This window comes from Salvelinus sp. IW2-2015, linkage group LG8 (assembly GCF_002910315.2).
Source record: "Salvelinus sp. IW2-2015 linkage group LG8, ASM291031v2, whole genome shotgun sequence".
Classification (NCBI taxonomy): Eukaryota; Metazoa; Chordata; class Actinopteri; order Salmoniformes; family Salmonidae; genus Salvelinus; species Salvelinus sp. IW2-2015.
Window position 1 is genome coordinate 25,578,874 of NC_036848.1, and position 23,182 is coordinate 25,602,055.

Sequence of the window (23,182 nt, forward strand, 5' to 3'; positions counted from 1 at the left end):
TAACACATCTCCTTTGCATAGAGTTGATCAGGCTGTTGATTGTGGACTGTGGAATGTTGTCCCACTCCTCTTCAATGTCTGTGAGAAGTTACTGGATATTGGCGGGAACTGGGACACCCTGTCGTACACGTCAATCCAGAGCATCCCAAACATGCGCAATGGGTGACATGTCTGGTTGAGTAAGCAGGCCATGGAAGAATTGGGACATTTTCAGCTTCCAGGAATTGTGTACAGATCCCTGCGACATGCTTTATCATGCTGAAACATGAGGTGATGGCGGCGGATGAATGGGACGACAATGGGCCTCAGTATTTTGTGGTCTTTCTGCATTCAAATTGCCATCGATAAAATGCAATTGTGTTCGTTGTCTGTAGCTTGGCACCAGCATGCCAGTGGCTACTGAAGGTGAGCATTTTCTCACTAAAGTTGGTTACGAAGATAAACTGCAGTCAGGTCAAGGCCCTGGTTAGGACGATGAGCAAGCAGATGAGCTTCCCTGAGACGGTTTCTGATAGTTTGTGCAGAAACTTACATTTGGTTGGATGTTCTGCCAACTCCTCTAAAACGATGTTGGAGGCAGCTTATGGTAGAGAAATACACTTTTTGTGCATATGGAACATTTCGGTGGTCTTTTATTTTAGCTCATGAAACATGGGACCAACACTTTACATGTTGCATTTATATTTTGTTCAGTATATTCCCCAGAGTCAGATGAACTCATGGATACCAGTTTGTCTACAAATTAATAATAGATTTGTTGTCTATGTCACGTCTACTCCCGCTCCGGTGCTCTACGTCACCTGTCTACTAACCACCGGTCATGGCAACCCATCACTACGCACACCTGTGCCTCATTATTAGCCACACCTGGACCTTATCACTTCCCTGATTACTCCCCCTATATACAGCCCTCGGTCATTTCCCGTCAGGCGTTCTTGTCTCTGTACGCCCTTACCTTCAGGACAGTGGCAGCATCCAGCAGATGGAATGAGCCGGCACTCAGCACCCTATTCCGAAGAGGGTTGCGCGAGGATATCCAGATAGGGTTGGCGTGCCAAGATGACACCCTCTCCTTGGACGCACATATCGTGATGGCCATATTTCTGGATAACCTTCGGCGGGAGTGTCGATACCACCATCACCACTCTCCCTCCTGTGTTGACCAGTCTGAGTCAGAGCCTGAACTCATGGTTCAGGGGCTCCATGTGGCTGAGCGACACCGTCGGAGACATCTGGGGCTCTGTCCCTATTGCGGACAGGAGGGGCACCAGCTTCAGCAGTGTCCGATATGTCCCAACCCGGTGTCCAGAAGGGCAGACGGACAGTCCCTTGATCATCCATCTCCTTTCTAGTATCCATATCACTAGCTCGCTGTCCCGCAGATGTTGTATATACTGTTCAAATCAAATCAAATTGTATTTGTCACATACACATGGTTAGCATGTGTCACATACACATGGTTTTCAAGAGGACTCCTATGCCACAGGAAATTTCATTGACCCAGCCCTTGCCTCCTCACTGAAAATCTGCTCCTCTCTCCATTTCCGGTTCAAGTATTGGATGGTCGACCACTGGGATCCGGGACTGTCGCACACATCACAGCACCACTCGACCTCACTGTGAGACCTATGCACCAGGAAAGCCTTCTCTTCCTCATCATCACTGCACACACACAAAGTCAACCTTGGTCTCCCGTGACTTCAACGTCGTAACCCCACCATCTCCTGGTCAAGGATAAGAATCATCACCTGGGCACCAGGATGCCGGAGGACCTGCTTTCCCTCACCTTGTGGTTCCACGTCTGTTGAGAGTCATGGTAGCACCCACCAGCCTCTAGCCTATCCCTCCCATGTCATTGGCCCTGTGTTTTGGGACGTGGACTTGGACATCCACCAGGCTCTGGAGAGGGAATCCGCACCCTCTACCTGCCCTCCTGAACGCATCTGCGTCCCCTCGGAGGTAAGGGATAGGCTGTTGACCTGGGCGCACACATCACTCACCACTGGACGCCCAAGTATCACTCGAACTATTCACTCCATTTCTGAGAAAAACTGGTGGACCACCTTGGTGCAGGACGTGGCTCACAATATCAACTCATGTTCAGTATGTGATCAAACACAATACCCCTGGCACGCTCCAGCAGAGAAGCTCCTTCCCCTTCCCGTGCCTCAGCGTCCCTGGTCTTATCTGTTCATTGACTTTGTTACCGATCTCCCCTCTGACCATTCTGGTGGTTGTGGACAGATTTTCAAAATCATGCCGGTTTATTCCTCTCTGGTCACTGTACCACTCTTCAGGTCACTGAGGCACTGTTCCAGTAGGTCTTTCTGGCACTATGGCCTTCCAGAGGGTTTTGTCTCCGACCGTGGCCCCCAAATTGCGTCACGGGTATGGAGGGCTTTCATGGAGAACCTGGAGGTCATGGTCAGCCTCACTTCCGGGTACCGGCCTCAGTCCAATGGGCAGGTGGAGAGGATGAACCAGGAGCTGGGGAGGTTCCTGAGGAGTCACTGCCAGGACCTGGCAAGGGGAGTTCCCTGGGCGGAATACGGCCAGAATTCACTACGTCACTCCTCCACCGGGCTTACTCTTGTGTCCTGTGTTATTAGCCAGCCCTGGCTCTCTGCACTCCGAGCCAGACCGAAGTCCCTGCAATGGACGAATGGTTCCGGCGTGCAGAGGAAGTTTGGAGTGATGCTTATGTGAGGCTCCAGAGTGCCGCCCGTTGCCAGAAGGAGCAGGCGGATCGCCACCACAGCGAGGTGCCCATGTTCCATCCTGGTGATCGTGTCTGCCTCTCCACCAGGAACCTCCCACTACACCTGCCCTGCAAGAAGCTGAGCCCCCAGTTTGTGGGGCTATTCAAGGTCCTCCGGAGGATCAACAAGGTGGCTTATAGCTTACAGCTTCCCACTAATTACCACTAATTAATCTTCTTTTCATGTTTCTCTCCTCAGGCCGGTGGTTCCTGGTCACATGGCTGAAGCCGCCCACCACGACACCCCTCCGCCTCCTCTGAACATTGAGGGAGTCCTGCCTATGATGTCAGATCCCTTCTGTACTCCAGACGTCTTGGAAGTCGGCTTCAGTACCTGGTGGACTGGGAGGGTTAGGGTCCAGAAGAGTGGTGTTGGGTTCCGGTGGACGACATTCTAGATCATCCGAGAATTCCACCTCCACCATCCTCTTGGTCAGCGTCGTGTAGCGGCTAGAGCCGTGCGTCGGGGGGGATACCACCACGTCTACTCCCCCTGTCTGGTGCTCGATGTCACATGTCTACTAACCACTGGTCCTGGCAACCCATCACTACGCACACATGGCAACCCTTCATTACGCACACCTGCACCTCATTATGAAGCACACCTGGACCTTATCGCTTCCCTGATTAGTCCCACTATATATATATATATATATATATATATATATATATATATATATCACTCCGTTGTCATTTCCCATCAAGCGTTATTGTCTCTGTTTATGTTCTCATGTCCAGACACTTCTCTTGTTTTTGTATCATTATGTGTTCATTTACAATACATTCTCCAACTGTACCTGCTTCCTAACGCCCTGCGTCTACATTGGTCTCTCAACTAAAGATGGTCAAAGAATAGCACTATATCAAAGCAAATCCAACATTAAATGCACTTTAAACAGTTTGACTTTCTTTTGATCTAACAACTTTTTGGTGGAGATGGAGGCATGAATCCAACATATTAATAATTCACTTTAAGATTACTTTTTAAAATCAACCAAAGCTTGATACCCTAGGCTATACATGGCCTTTAGAAATTATTCATACCCCTTGACTTATTTCACATTTTGATTTGTTACAGCTTGAATTCAAGATGGATTCAATGTTTTTTGTCACCCATCTACACACTATATAAAGACTCATTTCATAATGACTTTGTGAAAACATTTTTTTGAAATGTTTGCAAATGTACTGAAAATGAAAATCAGAAATATCTAATTCACATAAGTATTCACATCCCTGAGTCAATACTTTGTATAAGCACCTTTGGCAGTGATTACAGCTGTGAGTCTTTCTGAGTAAGTCTCTAGGAGCTTTCCACACCTGGATCGTGCAACATTTGCCAATTATTCTTTAATTTGTTTTTGGAGCTCTGTCAAATTGGTTGTTGATCATTGCTACACAACCATTTTCAAGTCTTGCCATAACATTTTCAAGTAGATTTAAATCAAAACTGTAACTTGACCACTCAGCAACATTCACTGTCTTCTTGGTAAGTAACTCCAGTGTAGATTTGGCATTGTTTTAGGTTATTGTCCTGCTGGAAGGTGAATTCATCTCCCAGTCTCTGGTGAAAGCAGACTGTACCAGGTTTTCCTCTAGGATTTTTCATGTGCCATAACGTTTAATTTTTATCCTGAAAAACTTTGGAGTCCTTAACGATTACAAGCATACCCATAACATGATGCAGCTACCACTATGATTGCAGATATGGAGAGTGATACTCAGTAATGTGTTGAATTGAATTTGCCCCAAACATAACAATTTGTATTCAGGACAAAAAGTTAATTGCTTTGCCACACTACATGACCAAATGTATGTGGATGCCTGCTCGTTGAACATCTCATTCCTAAATCATGGGCATTAATATGGAGTTGGTCCCCCCTTTGCTGCTATAACATCCTCCACTTCTGGGAAGGCTTTCCACTAGATGTTGGAAAATATCTGCTGGGGCTTGCTTCCATTCAGCCACAAGTGCAATAGTGAGGTCGGGCATTGATGTTGAGTGATTAGGCCTGGTTGGTAGTCGGCGTTCCAATTCACCTCAAAGGTGTTCGATGGGTTGAAGTCAGGGCTCTGTGCAGGCCAGTCAAGTTCTTCCACACCGATCTTGACAAACATTTTCTGCATGAACCTTGCTTTGTGCACATGGGCATGGTCATGCTGAAACAGGAAAGGGCCTTCCCCAAACTGTTGCCACAAATTTGGAAGCACAGAATCATCTAGACTGTCATTGTAGGCTGTAGCATTAAGATTTCCCTTCAATGAAACTAAGGGGCCTAGCCCGAACCATGAAAAACAGCCCCAGACCATTATTCCTCCTCCACCAAACTTCACAGTTGGCAGTTTGCATTTGGGCAGGTAGCGTTTTTCCTGGCATCCGCCAAACCCAGATTCGTCCGTTGGACTGCCAGATGTGGAAACGTGTTTCTTCACTGCAGAGAACGAATTTCCACCACCCCAGCTGACGCGTGGCATTTTTCAGGGTGATCTTTGGCTTGTGCGCAGCTGCTCGGCCATGAAGCTCATGAAGATCTTGACGGACAGTTCTCTTGATGATGTTTCATCTAGAGGCAGTTTGGAACTCGGTAATGAGTATTGCAACTGAGGACAGACGCTTTTTAAGCGCTATGCACTTCAGCACTCGGTGATCCCGTTCTGTGAGCTTGTGTGGCCTGCCACTTCATGGCTAAGCCGTTGTGCTCCTAGAGGATTCCACTTCACAATAACAGCATTTACAGTTGTCCGGGGCAGCTGAGCAGAAATTTGATGAACTGACTTGTTGGAAAGATGGCATCCTTTGACGGTGCCACGTTGAAAGTCACTGAGCTTTTCAGTAAGGCCATTCTGCTGCCAATGTTTGTCTTTGGAGATTTCATGGCTGTGTGCTTGATTTTATACCTGTCAGCAACAGGTGTGGCTGAAATAGCTGAATCCACTAATTTGAAGGTGTGTCCACATACGTTTGTATATACAGTCTAGAGTATTCTTTCACACAGATTGAGTCCATGGAACTTATTATGCAACTAGTTAAGCAAATTGTTACTTATTTAGGCTTGCCATAACAAAAGGGTTGAATACTTATTGACTTAACCTCTAACGAGTCACAAACCCGGATCCGGGATCCCCCCATCAAAAAAGCAGACTAGCATAGCCTAGCCTAAAGCTACAGGGATATCATATAATAAAATGTTCATGAAATCACAAGTCCAAGACACCAAATGAAAGATACAGATCTTGTGAATCCAGCCATCATTTCCGATTTTTTAAATGTTTTACAGGGAAGACAAAATATGTATTTCTATTAGCTAACCACCATAGCAAAAGACACAACTTTTTTTTGTTCACCATTTTTCCCTGCATAGGTAGCCATCACTAATTCGACCAAATAAAGATATAAATAGCCACTAACCAAGAAAAAACTTCATCAGATGACAGTCTGATAACATATTTATTGTATAGCATATGTTTTGTTAGAAAAATTTGCATATTTCAGGTATAAATCATAATTTACCATTGCAGCCACTATCACAAAACTCACCAAAGCGACTAGAATAACTACAGAGAGCAACGTGTATTACCTAATTACTCATCATAAAACATTTCTTAAAAATACACAGCGTACAGCAATTGAAAGACACAGATCTTGTGAATCCAGACAATATTTCAGATTTTCTAAGTGTTTTACAGCGAAAACACAATATAACGTTATATTAGCTTACCACAATAGCAAACATCACAACAGCATTGATTCAAGCAAAAACATAGCGATTAGTATAAGTCACCAAAAGATATTAATTTTTTCACTAACCTTCTCAGAATTCTTCAGATGACAGTCCTATAACATCATATTACACAATGCATATAGAGTTTGTTCGAAAATGTGCATATTTAGCGGCACCAATCGTGGTTATACAATGAGAATAGTGGAGCAATCTGTCCGGCGCCATCTTGGATTAGCACCTATTCTAATCGAAAACTATTCATAAACTTGACTAAAAAAATACAAGTTGGACAGCTAATGAAAGATAAATTAGTTCTTAATGCAATCGCTGTGTTAGATTTTTAAAATTAACGTTACTAGACATACAGTGTGCGTTACAGCCAGACCAGTGCCRCAATAATGGCGACCAAACACTTTTACATTTTTCCACATAAATACGGAATAACATCATAAATAGTTCTTACTTTTGGACGAGCTTCCATCAGAATCTTGGGCAAGGTGTCCTTTGTCCAAAATAATCGTTGCTTGGTTGTAAAACGTCGTCTTCAACTTCGGAATTAGCAGCTAACAATAGCTATGTGATCACAACATGCCCAAATCCTCAAAACGCAATACTAAGGAAATTCCGAAAATAGCAATATACTCGCATAAACTGATATAACTCGGTTTAAAATAACTTCGTTATGATGTTTCTAACACCTATATCGAATTAATTTACAGACGGACATATCTAAGGCCGATAACTGAGCGTTTCAAAATGCTATCCTGAGGTCTTGCTTTGCGTAATGGCGGAAGTCGAAAAGAGAGCGCACTTCGTTCCTTGGGGCTTTATAAGCTCTGAGAAATACGTAGAAACACCATTCCACTTCTCATTGGTTACTGACATCCAGGGGARGGCGGGTGCAGTTCATGTYGACCCATAGGACACATACAGACCTTTAAACTGATCTGAGAACAGAGTCTAGTTTTTAAACCTTCGCAGTTCCTGTCATGAATCTCGCTGCAGAAAGAGTTCTGTTCCACCCACAGACATAATTCAAACGGTTTTAGAAACTAGAGATTGTTTTCTATCCAATAGTAATAATAATATGCATATTGTACGAGCAAGAATTGAGTACGAGGCAGTTTAATTTGTGCACATGGTTGAAGTCGAAGTTGAAACAGCACCCCCTGTAGTGACAAGAAGTTTTAAGACATTTCAGCTTTTCATTTTTTATTACATTTGTAAAACTTTCTAAGAACTAAATTCCACTTTGACATTATGGGGTATTGTGTGTAGGCCAGTGACACAAAAGAAAAACTACATTTAAGCCATTTTAAATTCAGGCTGTAACACAACAAAATGTGGAACAAGTCAACGGGTGTGGATACTTTCAAAGAACTGTATGTATTGTCTATTTTTTGTTGAACCCTGGGTTGAACTGAAACAACAGCTGTTGATGACTTCGCAACTGCTATATACTGTAGGCCTAAATAGTGTATTTGAGGATATATTACATAAAAAGTATGGTTATATTTCATTTGCTCTGTTAAAACGTAGTGTAACTACACTTTGTAATGACTTCGATAGCAATAGTGAATCTATAGTTATTAAAACAGCTTTCAATAATGATTCTCACCATAGCACATTGGTACTAGTCAGTGACAAAGGGTTTGGATAAAGCCCTGGATGGGAGACCAAATGGATAGCTGTAGATAGATCAACTCTCCAGTAGGAGGTGCTGCTCAGACTATAGGTTTTTTTTCCTGATAGAGGATATAACATTGAAGATCTGCCGTTGTTTCAAAGGTATAAATTCAACATATTTTATACACTGTTTATCCATGTTGAACATTGGTTACCATGATGACAATCCAGTGGTTGGAATTTCGCTCTCAAAACAATAGTTTACATTGATGACTTTTTTTCAAATGTAATGTATTTTCCATGTCACAATACGTTGTCTTATTACGCTGAAACAACATTGATTCAACCAGTTTGTGCCCAGTGGGGCATTCAGTCTCTCTAATTCTCTCTCTCTCTCCCGCTCCCCTCTCTCTGTGTACCTCTCTATTCCTCTGTCACTCTTTCTCGCAGACACTCTTTCTCTCTCCCTCTCCCTCTTTCTGTCTGTCTGACTCTCTTCGTCTTTCTCTCCCTCTCCCTCTCTCTTTGTTCTGCCAGTCTCCTCCCTCCTGATATTTTCATTTTAATAAAAAGGGAGAGAAACAACAGAACCTTTCCCTCTTCCACACCTCTCAAATGACCAACCTGTGTGAGCTCACCCCATCCCCCTTAGCTCCCATTCACCTCCCCTTCCGTCTCCAACACAGAGATCATTTCAGTCTTTCTGGCAGGGATCAGAAAAGGGGCTACTGTCCCTTTAAATCCTCCCCATTATGATTCCTGGAGCAAGCAGCTGGCCATAAAAAAGGAGGGAGAAAGAAGGAGAATAGCACACACTCCCGCCAAAACACACTGACACACACACTCATACCCCCTCTGGCACTGTCCAGTGACTCCAGTCCAGCTCTGACAAGTGAAAAAGAAGAGCCTATTGTGGATTTGGGATTTGTACAGCCCTCTGTACTTAGTGGGATAAGTTTATTTTCCCAAAGCTAAGCTCTTGTCAGACTTGCAGAGACGATGCCTTCCTTTTGCCTAGTCTCAAAAACCGCTCAGTGGATTTGGTAGTTGCTCAGATAATTTTTTTGCAAGTTAATCCAACGGGAGGGATAGAGAGACTGAGCCAGAGAATGCTCCCAAAGCTCATAAGGATTCTATATGTCTTGTCTTTTAGCTTTTTCCATGGTGGCTTTATCAGGTAAGAAAGACCATTGCATTGCTTGTGGATTACCTTTCACTGTTATTTGCAGCAAAGTGCATTTTCAGCAGAGTGCATTTGAAGCAGTTATTTTTCTTTTTTCTACGTTTTACATTCGCTTAGCAAGATTGTATTACGACATCTGTTATTGTGCTTACATTTTTCCGTGAGAAAGAAAATGAATAAAAGGTGAAGTTTGGATATATTGTTAATATAGATCTTGAGACTAACCTGACTTTTGTATCGTTGGACCTTGGCAAACACATTCTAATATCTAATATTTGATCCCTACAGCCTTTGTTTAAAAACACCATCCTTCAAAAAGGAAAATTTTGACCGCTGAGGCAAAAATATAGAGAGAAGAAGTTGACCACTAACAATCGATTTATAATGATCATGTAAACCATGAGGGTAAAATTTACTTCAACAATAACTAGCAACAAAAGAGACACACAAACAATGGAATATTCACAGCCTTGTCTCCTTAAGTGCAAGTAACAAGTGATTCTACCTGGCATGTTACCCTTGTATTTACACAATACAATGGACATCTATATTTCACCCACAACTAAACAGATAAGATAAGATAGAACCTGTTATGACCTAAACTACCTGTAGAGCATCCAGCTGAACTTGTTATATATATTTTTTAAATTTCAAGGAGGGAGTGTGGATACATGTATATTGTAACCATTATATAACAGTCACCATAACCTGGTAACCTGAACCATTTGTTTTTTTTAATAACAAATGCCTTATTCGGAAAAAAGTCCTGAGGAGATTTCTGAAATGGCGAAATGAAATGAGTGTGCCAGCCTGGCAAGTGTGCGAAGCTTGATTAATTATCATAGGAAAACAGTGGCATGCTGCTGTCTCTGTTCTGTTTAGACGGAAGAGACGAGCCGCTCTCTTTTGCTCTTCCTCTCTTACTCCATCATCGCTGCCTTCTGTATTTTTCTCTCTTTTGCTTTCTCTTTCGCTCACTATCTTCCTCTCTTTATTGCTCTCTCCCTCTCTTTAACTCTCTCCCTCAGTCGCTCACCCCCCTTCCACATCTCTGTCTCTCTCTCCTTCCCCTATCCCCCTTCCCCGCCTGCTGCATCTCTCCTTGCGTAGCAGAAACTTTTGCAGTGAACGCTTTCCCTATTTCATGCCCTGTCAACCCCAGGTGTGGGAAAGGGATGGAATTAAGATCTGCATAATCCCACCGCCAGCCTTGACACTCGGTGAACCTCGGGTCTTGAGAGAGCAGCCCTTTAGCCTTGGCGAGCAGGTGAACTGACAGCACCTCCTCAGAGAAATCTTCCCAGAAGCCCACCAACCAGGCATGGAAAGATGGGGGGGGGAAAGAGGTGTAGAAGTAAGCCAAGGAGGGCAGCGAAAGAGAGGAGGGAGAGAGAGAGTAGGACAGAGAGGTAGACTAAAGGGAGGGGACAGCCGGTGTGGGGGATGGGGGAAAGCAAAATATTGCGGGAAATAAGAGAGAGAGGGAAATTGGCAGAGACTGTAACACGTCCAGTCCCCTGTGGGGATGGGGGAAGGAGGAAGGGGGGACCTGTGGCTTCTGTGGCTGGGTAACATGGTTGGTTTCTTAGGGACTGACAAGCCAGGACATCAAGCAGGGCACAGTAAATTACACGCTTTGTGATCAGTCATTGTAGGAGACTCACAGTAGATGTAGTGTGTGTGTGTGTGTGTGTGTGTGTGTGTGTGTGTGTGTGTGTGTGTGTGTGTGTGTGTGTGTGTGTGTGTGTGTGTGTGTGTGTGTGTGTGTGTGTGTGTGTGTGTGTGTGTGTGTGTGTGTGTGTGTGTGTGTGTGTGTGTGTGTGTGTGTGTGTTTACTACACTGCAACCCAACGTGTGGACAAAGACAGACACTGGCACCTATACCAGCATTTAGAAGCCGTAAAACTGCACAGATCCTGCTCCCAGTGCTATTTGGTCGGCGAAGGGAGCCAGACCGAGTCAGAGCTGAGCTGGTTTGTCTTCATTATGCACCAAATGGATATCAACATACTGAAATATCATTTTAAAAATCATTTTAAAACATGAATGCCCAAAACGTGTCTAAAACATACATGAACATGACCCTCCCCATCAATTACCGCTGTGGAGCCGGGCCTGCAGGTCTGAAATTAGCCTCTGTCCGACTCAGACTGCAATATCCCGGTGTCTGTCGTCCCCTCTGAACTGACTCATCTCATCACATGCCCCAGTGACCGACAACAAGGAACACTCGCGAGGACATACTTTATTAAATATGTACTTAACATGCAAATCCGGGGCAAATAGATGATTCAACTGGATGGTCATTGGATAGTAGACTTCGACATGCCAGTGTTTTCTTATGAGTCAGTGGTCATAATTATGTAAATAAGTGAGGGATTCGGTTGAGTGTGGTCAAGTGGGTGGATCACTTCAGATATCGCACAAAGGGACATCTGAGAGAGCCCAGAGATCTTTGTTTGCTCATTAGGGGAGTCCTGGTTCTAGTTCAGATATGTTGCTCCTATTCTAGGCCCTCCCAGTCTTCCCTTAATGGGCAGAAGAGATACGGGTAGTTTTAAAACGGAAGGTACAGGTAACTGCCAAAATAATGGAAACACTTGAGTAAATGCGGGATACAAAGTGTATTGCCGGGGCGGCAGGTAGCCTTGTAGTTAGAGCATTGGATTTGTAACCGAAAGGTTGTAAGATCAAATCCCCGAGCTGACAAGGTAAAAAAAATCTGTCGTTCTGCCTCTGAACAAGGCAGTTAACCCACTGTTCCTAGGCTGTCATTGACGTCATTCCTGAGTTAATTAAGCAATTAACATCCCATCATGCTTTGGGTCATGTATAAAAATGGCATACTATGGCTATGCCCCCATAGGATGACAATGCCTCCATCCACAGGAGGCATGGTTACAATGGTTTGATTAGCCTGAAAATGAGGTATACCATATGCCACCTCAGTCACCAGATCTCAACCCAATTGAACAGTTATCGGAGATTCTGGAGTGGCCTGATAAAGGGGGAGTCCAACCACCATCAACAAAACACCTACTTATGGAATTTATTGTGGGAGAATGGTGTTGACTCCCTCAAATAGAGTTCCAGACACTTATAAAATCTACGCCAAGGTGCATTGAAGCTGTGGTGGCCCAACCAATGATTTACATATACACTAGATGATTGATGGGAGCGCTGTGATGAAGCCACATGCAGTGCCTTTGGAAAGTATTCAGACCTCTTGACATTTTGTTTCAGAGATCAAGGATCTCTCTGTACTTTGCTCCACCCATCATATCCTCGATCCTAGCTAGTCTCCCAGTCCCTGCAGCTGGAAAACATCCCCACAGCATTATGCTGCCACCACCATGCTTCACAGTAGGGATGGTGCCAGGTTTCCTCCAGATGTGATGATGGCATTCAGGCCAAAGAGTGGTTTTATCAGACCAGAGAATCTTGTTTCTCATGGTCTGAGAGTCTTTAGGTGCCTTTTGGCTAACTCCAAGCATGCTGCCATGTGCCTTTTACTGAAGAGTGGCTTCCGTCTGACCACTCTACCATAAAGGCCTGATTGGGGGAGTGCTGCAGAGATGGGAGAACCTTCCAGAAGGACAACCGTCTCCACAGAAGAACTGGAGCTCTGTCAGAGTGACCATCGGGTTCTTGGTCACCTCCACACCCAAGGCCCTTCTCCCCCGATTGCTCAGTTTGGCCGGGCGGCCAACTCTAGGAAGAGTCTTGGTGGTTCCAAACTTCTTACATTTAAGAATGATAGAGGCCACTGTGTTCTTCGGGACCTTCAATGCTGCAGAAATGTTTTGGTATCCCTCCCCAGATCTGTGCTTCGACACAATCCTGTCTCAGAGCTCTACGGACAATTCCTTCGACCTCTTGGCTTGCTCTGACATGCACTGTCAACTGTGGGACCTTATATAGACAGGTGTGTGCCTTTCCAAATCATGTCCAATTAATTGAATTTACCACAGGTGGACTCCATTCAAGTTGTAGAAACATCTCAAGGATGATTAATGGAAACAGGATGCACCTGAGCTCAAGTTCGAGTCTCGTAGCAAAGGGTCTGAATACTTCTATGAATAAGGTATTTCTGTTTTTTACATTTTATGAACTTGCACAAATTTCTAAAAACCTGTTTTCACTTTGTCAATATGGGGTATTTGTCACGATCGTCGTTAGGTGAAAGAGAGGACCAAGGCGCAGCGTGATATAAATACATCTTCTTTTTAATAGAAGAAGAAACGAACACGAACACTAATACAAACTAGACAAAACAACAAACGACCGTGAAGCTATCAAACGAAAGTGCAGACACAAGCAACTAACGTCAAGACATAGACAATTACCCACAACCTACCTAATGCCTATGGCTGCCTAAATATGGCTCTCAATCAGAGACAACGATAGACAGCTGTCTCTAATTGAGAACCAATCCAGGCAACCATAGACTTACATAAACACCTACACTGAACACAACCCCATGAACTCTACAAAACCCCCTAGACAATACAAACACCCTAGACTAGACAAAAACACACAAACATCCCCCATGTCACACCCTGACCTAACTAAAAATGATAAAGAAAACAAAGATAACTAAGGCCAGGGCGTGACAGTATTGTGTGTAGATTGCTGAGGATCTTTTTTATTTAATCCATTTTAAATTAAGGCTGTAACGTAACAAAATGTGGATAAAATCAAGGGGTCTGAATACTTTCCGAAAGCACTGTATATACTGAAAATATATAAACTTAACATTCAACAATTTTACTGAGTTACAGTTCATACAACGAATTCAGTAAATTTAAATACATTCATTAGGCACTAATCTATGGATTTCACATGACTGGGCAAGGGGCGCAGCCATGGTTGGGCCTGGGAGGGCACATGCCCACCTACTGGGGAACCAGGCCCCGCCAATCAGAAGAAATTTTTCCCCACAGAAATACTCCTCAGTTTCATCAGCTGTCAGGGTGGCTGGTCTCAGACAATCCCGCAGGTGAAGAAGCTGGATGTGGACTTCCTGGGCTGTCATGGTTACAAGTGGTCTGCGGTTGTTAGGCGGTTGAATGTACTCCCAAATTCTCAAAAATTACGTTGGAGGCGGCTTATGGTAGAGAAATAATTAAATGTTTATCTGGCAACAGCTCTGGTGGACATTCCTCCAGTCAGCATCCCAATTGCATGCTCCCTCAACTTGAGACATATGTGGCATTGTTGTGTGACAAAAGCGCACGTTTTAGAATGGCCTTTTATTGTCCCCTGCACAAGGTGCTCCTGTTTAATGATCATGCTGTTTAATCAGCTTCTTGATATGCCACACCTGTCAGGTGAATGGATTATCTTGGCAGAGGAGAAATGCTCACTAACAGGGATGTAAACAAATTAGTGCACAAGATTTTAGAGAAATAAGCTTTTTGTGTGTATGGAACATTTGCTGGGATCTTTTAACAGCTCATGAAACATAGCACTAACACTTTACGTGCTGCGTTTATATTTTTGTTCAGTATACATGAAGAGACAAATCTCTTGTTTATTAATAATTAAGGCCCCAATTCCAACCGGAGTTAAGTGCACTTAAATGGAACGTAATTACCTTTTTTATATGCTTTTCTCACCATGCACATTCTGACCTGCTATTCGTTTTTTGGTGGAGATGGAATAAATTAAGATGTATCCAAGGTGTGTCGACACATACGCCTTCTTCTGACCTTGACTTAATTTCCTAATAATTCCACCAACTTTATACGAGAGGACACCATGAATAAGGTCTATTAAACCCACTGGTTCCAAGTGGAAAAAGCGTGTACTTGATTTATTTTGATAAAAATAACAACATTGTCCATGCACTGTAATTTACAACTTGATAAGAGCTATTGATAAGAGCCAGGTAAATGAGAAGTCAGTTTGGATAAGGGAATTGTAAATATAAATGACAGTTGTTTTAGATAGGCTATAATTTACCTTATAATCGCTGGAGAGAATTGTGAAACCAGTCATATTGAAGAACATTGAAGCATATCAACATATCAACTTTCCCACAGTAAAGTTTATGAAATGCTGTGCCATTATGCAAAATTGTACGACCATTTAACTTGAAAGGATGGGCACTTGAATGCCTTAATTATAGGCTACCCCGACTTTCTGTTTACTGTTTCTATCATGTTAAATATTAGTCACTATGAGTATTGACCGTCAATAGGCCTAATTACAACACATATTGAACTGCCAATTTACTGTTAGTTCCCTTCAGTTGGTATAGCCTACATTATTTTTCCATTTATTTCCATTGAATACTTTAAATTAATTTGCTTCCTCCATAAATGCCATCACGGATCATTAGTAACAGTTGACATTCATTTAAAAAAAAAAAGAGACTAATTAAATTGTTATGGAGCGAGCACAGACCAAGTCATAACAGTTTAAACCCAACGCATGGTGAAATGCTTGGCTGTGTCATCACACAGTTCCATGGTTAGTGCAGGCAGTGGATTGTACACCATTCTCCCTATTATAATTCTACGTACAGTTGAAGTCAGAAGTTTACATACACCTTAACCAAATACATTTAAACTTAGTTTTTCACAATTCCTGACATTTAATCCTAGTAAAAATTCCCTGTCTTAGGTTGTTTAGGATCGCCATTTTATTTTAAGAATGTGAAATGTCAGAATAACAGTAGAGAGAATGATTTATTTCAGCTTTTATTTCTTTCATCACATTCCCAGTGGGTCAGAAGTTTACATACAATCAATTAGTATTTGGTAGCATTGCATTTCAATTGTTTAATTTGGGTCAAACGTTTCGGGTAGCCTTCCACAAGTTTCCCACAATAAGTTGGGTGAATTTTGGCCCATTCCTCCTGACAGAGCTGGTGTAACTGAGTCAGGTTAGTAGGCCTCCTTGCTCACACACGCTTTTTCTGTTCTGCCAACACATTTTCTATAGGATTGAGGTCAGGGCTTTGTGATGGCCACTCCAATACCTTGACTTTGTTGTCCTTAAGCCATTTTGCCACAACTTTGGAAGTATGCTTGGGGTAATTGTCCATTTGGAAGACCCATTTGTGACCGAGCTTTAACTTCCTGACTGATGTCTTGAGATGTTGCTTTAATATATCCACATAATTTCCCTTCCTCATGTTGCCATCTATTTTGTTAAGTACACCAGTCCCTCCTGCAGCAAAGCACCCCCACAACATGATGCTGCCACCCCAGTGCTTCACAGTTGGGATGGTGTTCTTCGGCTTGCAAGCATCCCCCTCTTTCCTCCAAACATAACGATGGTCATTATGGCTAAACAGTTCTATTTTGTTTCATCAGCCCAGAGGACATTTCTCCAAAAAGTACGATCTTTGTCCCCATGTGCAGTTGCAAACCGTAGTCTGGCTTTTTTATGGCGGTTTTGGAGCAGTGGCTTCATCCTTGCTGAGCGGCCTTTCAGGTTATGTCGATATAGGACTCGTTTTACTGTGGATATAGATACTTTTGTACCTGTTTCCTCCAGCATCTTCACAAGGTCCTTTACTGTTGTTCTGGGATTGATTTGCACTTTCGCACCAAAGTACATTCGTCACTAGGAGACAGAATGCGTCTCCTTCCTGAGCGGTATGACGGCTGCGTGGTCCCATGGTGTTTATACTTGCGTACTATTATTTCTACAGATGAACGTGGTACCTTCAGGCATTTGGAAAATGCCCCCAAGGATGAACCAGACTTGTGGAGGTCTACAATTTTTTTTCTGAGGACTTGGCTGATATCTTTTGATTTTCCCATGATGTCAAGCAAAGAGGCACTTTGAAGCTAGGCCTTGAAATACATCCACAGGTACACCTCTGGAATTTTCCAAGCTGTTTAAAAGGCACAGTCAACTTAGTGTATGTAAACTTCTGACCCACTTGAATTGTGATTCAGTGATTTATAAGTGAAATAATCTGTCTGTAAACAATTGTTGGAAAAATGACTTGTGTCATGCACAAAGTAGATGTCCTAACCGACTTGCCAAAACTATAGTTTGTTAGCAAGAAATCTGTGGAGTGGTTGAAAAACGAGTTTTAATGACTCCAACCTAAGTGTATGTAAACTTCTGACTTCAACTGTACGCTAATCGTCCAACACTTCCACAGGTTAAAGAACCATGTGGCTATTGTCAGAATTAAATCACACCACAGTATTTTTTATTCATCAATATATTTTGTGCGTGAAGTCTCTCGAAAAATGTATTCATACATACTTTCCTAACCCTGAAATGTGCCTAAATAATCTACAAGATCAGTCTTCTACCAGTTGTTGTTGAAACGGAGATGAATATGCATATATTTAAATGGATTTTCTTTCATTGATCCCTATTTTCTGAACCTATTCTCTCTATGTATTCTAGTCTGTTGACCAAATTCTAATTAAAACAAGGTACACTGTATTTAAAGGGAGGGCTTAAGATAAGATAAATATACTGAAAATCCTATTGAATGAAAATCCCATGAGAAAATCTGTTGACCGCAAGTGGGTTTTCAGCAGTTGAATTACATTTATTCCGCATGGGAAAGTGAACCAGGCCTGCAAAGCCTGTTACACACCTTGATAAGGTAAGTCTGAATACCAACTACTGAGAAATGCAAATGAAAAGGAGTGTGTAAGAAAGGCATAATTTCCTAAATCTGAATCAGGGCCTATGTGTACGAGGGGACAGATTTGAACCTTTAGGTTTATTGAGACCGAAACATTGGTATTAGATTCATTGAATCTGAGGAGCATTAAGATCAGAAATCTTATGGTCTTACATTTCTCTGACTCAGCCAGAGTCAGAGAAAAGCATGTGAGAATAGACTAATGAGGAGTTTTGGGTAAAAAGAGGAATGTCACATAGTAAAATAGGGGGTGCATATACAGTGTGTTTCCTGTTTCACACATGTACAAGTGTACAACCTGTACAAGTGTGTGGTGTGAAATGGAAATTAGTTTTTTTGCATCTCCCACTCCCCTGAAACATCCTCTGAGCGGGGGATCACGGCCAGGGATAAGCCATTATTCACGGAAATCCTGGAGCAATTAGGGTTAAGTGCCTTGCTCAAGGGCAGATCGACAGATTCTTTCCCCTAGTCGGCTCGGGGATTGTAATTTTCGGGTTCCAATTACTGGCGCAACACTCTGACCCAGTGTTTCCCAAACTCGGTCCTGGGGACCCCAAGGTGTGTACGTTTAGGTTTTTGCCCTAGTCCTACACAGCCCATTCAAATAATCAAAGCTCGATGATTAGTTGATTATTTGAGTCAGCCGTGTAGTGCTAGGGCAAAAAACCTAAAACGTGCACCCCTTGGGGTCCCGAGGACCAAGTTAGGGAAACACTGCTCTAACCGCTAGGCTACCTGCCGCGGGAGGAGAGAAAGGACAGATGTGATGTGAGTTAATGGTTAGAAAATGAGGGCCAAGTTGGATGGTGGGTGGTGAAAAGGGGCTGTTCTCATCTGTCTGTCATCTCTGCCTCGAAGGAGTGTGCTACGAGGATTGACTCAAACAAGATAAGGAGTAGGAAAAGACAATGGATACCAAGTGACTGAAAAATATGGTGGAGACAAAATAAATGAATATAATTCTTGTTAGAAAATCACCAAAAACTTTGAATATGGGCCCAGCCACACACATTTCACCTCTGTTGAAACCATATTGAGCCAATGTTTGTGTATGGGGCTCAACATTCGTTGACGAACAACAGAGATCTCGGACAGTCATTTGTCAGTATCTATCATTTTTAGTTAAATGTTAAATGGATACATAACGCATTCTTCACACATTTCATCCATGAACAGGCAGGCGGGTACTCGATAACAGCTTCAAAATACAAACACTCAGTCATAAAAATAAAAATATTCCTTCGGATAGACTGTTACCATTTTACCATTTATGCCTAGCGCACAGTTGTCTGAAAGTGTTTACCAGCAGCTTACTTAAACTCAATAGCTCACTGTCCAGCCAGACAGAACAAACCAAATGTTCCCTCTAATATTTGTTTCGTCGCATGGCAAACAGGCTGAATGAGCCCACAAACCCACGGCATACATTCAATCGTACATTGCAGCTTCCTCTTTGCCAGGGCTCACTTGAAAAAAAATAGATTCCTATGTCAAATGGGACTTACCTAGTTAAATAAACATTTAAAAAAAAATGCTAAACATGGTCATGGGAACCCAAAATATGTCTACTAGAACACAGACACAAAACCGTCTTGTGCTTCAGTGAGCATTAGATTTGAGTGTGGATATATGGCCCCGAGAGGTGACAACTTACTAATGGTCTCTCCAGAGAGAGCCAATGTGTTCGTGGCAGAGGCTGACACCTCGGGCTGGGAGACAAGAGACGGATGGTTCTCAGCCCATTTCACCCGGCACCTCGTCTGACCTTTTCCACGTCCTTACCATGAGATGGACTGTGCATAACAACCTCCTTCTGTCCACGACTGAAGGATAAGGGATTGGCAAAAAGCAGATCACTGAGATCTGACTGCGAGAGCATATGGGGCTGAGAGGTACAGTAGCCTGGGATCCACACTGAATATCATTTTGTCGGTGTCTGGAATAAGCAGGGTTTTGCAAAAATCATGTGTTTGCAAAGAAGACTATTCTGACCTGCTATAATTTAACTAATTCTAAGTGCCCTCTGTTGAAGCAGGCCCAGACAATCAATTAAGTGAAAATTAGTATTCAGTTTCCATTTGCAACACAGGTAAAGGGGCCAATTCTGTAATATCTTCTTGTCAAGCACATCACCTCACATGGACAGTATTTTTTTTTTTTTTTTTTCACCCAACTTTTTCCCTGAGAGAGAATTGACACTATGGATTTTTATCTTGTAGTAACCCTTGCCTGCTGCTTGCCTGGGCTTGTGTGGCAAAGTTGACAATGTGCCATTTCTCCACTGTCAGGCCCCAAACCTTGAGCCAAACCCAGAGCCACTGAATAAAGCACCCGTCATGAAGTGCAACTGATGCAGATGATGGGAGCCCAGTGTAAACCGTTAATCTTTCTTTCCTGACAGTCGCCCTAATGATTAAGGCTACATTCGAAATGTAACCCTATTCCCTACAACCCTATTCCACCCATATGGCTCTGGTCAAAAGTAGTGTGCTGTGTAGGGAATGGGTTACCCTTTGGGATGCATCCTTACAGAGAGGTGGGCTGCTGCTGCTGCTCGGGTCTGGCTCACACAGCCAGCAGAGCATCAAATCAAATATTGTTTTGGGTTGGCGCACACGACTTATCAGCTCTTCCAAATCTAAACCTAAGGGATCCCAGGGGTGCCAGAAAGCATTTAGGACATTTTACCACTACATGCCTCGACAAAATGTGGCCCAAGCTACCAAGGCCAGCGTCTAACCAGCTGCTGCACGGATATGCAGAGTCCAGGATTAACAGAGAGGATCGAGAAAGGAATAGAAAAAAGACACGCTGCTCGATGTTAATGCTAAAGGAAGCGAAATCACGACTTGTATTCTTACGCAGTGTGAGAGAGGTATGTGATAAAGGGGTGAGACAGTCTTATTGCAGTCACAAGACACACTGATTTGATTGCTGACAGTGTTTCCAGACGCTCTATCTTTGACGACCACATGCCGCTTCACATATCTGCACACCTGGGTTGTGTTCATTAGGGCACTTTACATTAACAGATACACCACTGTTCAAATGTTTGGGGTCACTTAGAAATGTCCTTGTTTTCCATGAAAACATACATGAAATGAGTTGCAAAATGAATAGGAAATATAGTCAAGACATTGACAAGGTTATAAATAATGATTTTGAATTGAAACACTAATTGTGTCTTTCAAACTTTGCTTTTGTCAAAGAATCATCAATTTCCAGCAATTACAGCCTTGCAGACTTTTGCCATTCTAGTTGTCATTTTTTAAAAGTAATCTAAAGAGATTTCACCCCATGCTTCCTGAAGCACCTCCCACAAGATGTATTGGCTTGATGGGCACTTCTTACGTACCGTACGGTCAAGCTGCTCCCACAACAGCTCAATAGTGTTGAGATCCGGTGACTGTGCTGGCCACTCCATTATAGACAGAATACCAGCTGACTGCTTCTTCCCTAAATAGTTTTTGCATAGTTTGGAGTTGTGCTTTGGGTTGTTGTCCTGTTGTAGGAGGAAATTGGCTCCAGTTAAGCACCATCCACAGGGTATGACATGGCGTTGCAAAATGGAGGGATAACCTTCCTTCTTCACGATCCCTTTCACCCTGTACAAATCTCCCACTTTAGCACCACCAAAGCACCCCCAGACAGATGGTGTCAAGCACTCCTCCAGCATCTTTTCATTTGTTCTGCATCTCACGAATGTTCTTCTTTGTGATCCAAACACCTCAAACTTAGATTTGTTTGTCCTTAGCACTTGTTTTCAATCTTCCTCTCTCCAGTGTCTGTGTTCTTTTGCCCATCTTAATCTTCTTTTTTTAATTATTGGCAAATCTGAGATATGGCTTTTTCTTTGCAACTCTACCTCGAAGGTCAGCCTCCCGGAGTCGCCTCTTCACTGTTGACGTTAAGACTGGTGTTTTGCAGGTCCTATTTAATGAAGCTGCCAGTTGAGGACTGATGAGGCATCTGTTTCTCAAACTAGACACACTATTGTACTTGTCCTCTTGTTCAGTTTTGCACCAGGGCCTCCCACTCGTCTTTCTATTCTGGTTAGAACAAGTTTGCGCTGTTCTGTGAAGGTAGTACACAGCGTTGTACGAGATCTTCAGTTTCTTGGCTATTTCTCGCATGGAATAGCCTTCATTTCTCAGAACAAGAATAGACTGACGAGTTTCAGAATAAAGTTATTTGTTTCTGGCCATTTTGAGCCTGTAATCCAACCCACAACTGCTGATGCTCCAGATACTCAACTAGTCTAAAGAAGACCAGTTTTATTGCTTCTTTAATCAGAACAACAGTTTTCAGCTGTGCTAACATAATTGCAAAAGGGTTTTCTAATGATCAATTAGCCTTTTAAAATGATCAACTTGGATTAGCTAACACAATGTGCCATTGGAACACAGGAGTGATGGTTGCTGATAATGGGCCTCTGTATGCCTATGTAGATATTCCATAAAAAATATTCCCTTTCCAGCTACAACAGTCATTTACAACATTAACAATGTCTACACTGTATTTCTGATCAATTTGATGTTATTTTAAATGGACACATTTTTTTGCTTTTCTTTCAAAAACAAAGACAATTCTAAGTGTCCCCAAACTTTTGAACGGTAGTGTATGTAAAATGATTAGTGATTCCTAAACCCTGTCGTATGACACAACCTTCTATCATTACGACACAGTATCAACACACAGACAGTCACAGCCTTTCCTTATACTAACATAGCAGTCATTACAACCATCTCATATTAGCCCATACCATTCCAGAGTGTCTCATTAGGAACACAATGGCCAGTGTATAGGCTACCTGAGGGAATCCATAGAATATGTGCTCTCTCCCTCCCAAGGATGGATATAGCCTTTTATTGGCTCAGTAGCACTCTAGCCAATGGCTGCTGAGTTCATTGCTGCAAGTTACGTTCACTGCAATTACGGACATGTAGTGGGGCCATTACAAAGCCTTTCATGTTATTAAGCACATGCCATATAGCCTGATAGATAGTCTACCAGAGGAACGAGAGGGAGAGGGGTAGGGAAGGAGAGAGGCAGATGGGGAAAAGGTGGAAAGAGGGAGAGAGAGAAAGGGGGAGAGAGAAAGAATGAAAGAGATTGCAGGTAGATCCATTATCCTGAGGATCTCTCGACCTCAGCTTTGTCAATGGATTACCAATTTGGGATCCACTATACATTAAGTAGCTCTTATGCATGTAATTACACCATAATTGTCCCCCACGATGAAGTTGGGGCGGAGACTGTGGATC

At 42.9% G+C, this 23,182-nt stretch overlaps 1 protein-coding gene across 2 annotated transcripts in view; it reads left to right on the top strand.

Moving 5' to 3' along the window:
* The first annotated feature begins 8,943 nt into the window (after positions 1-8,943).
* The window catches only part of LOC111967633 (glycine receptor subunit alpha-4), a 100,411-nt gene continuing 86,172 nt past the window's right edge, over positions 8,944-23,182 (top strand). For both annotated transcript variants that reach the window (XM_023992820.2, XM_023992821.2), the window contains exon 1: positions 8,944-9,283. In XM_023992820.2, the coding sequence (XP_023848588.1) occupies positions 9,216-9,283 (68 nt within the window). In that variant the 5' untranslated portion in view covers positions 8,944-9,215. The remainder of the gene's footprint in view (positions 9,284-23,182) is intronic.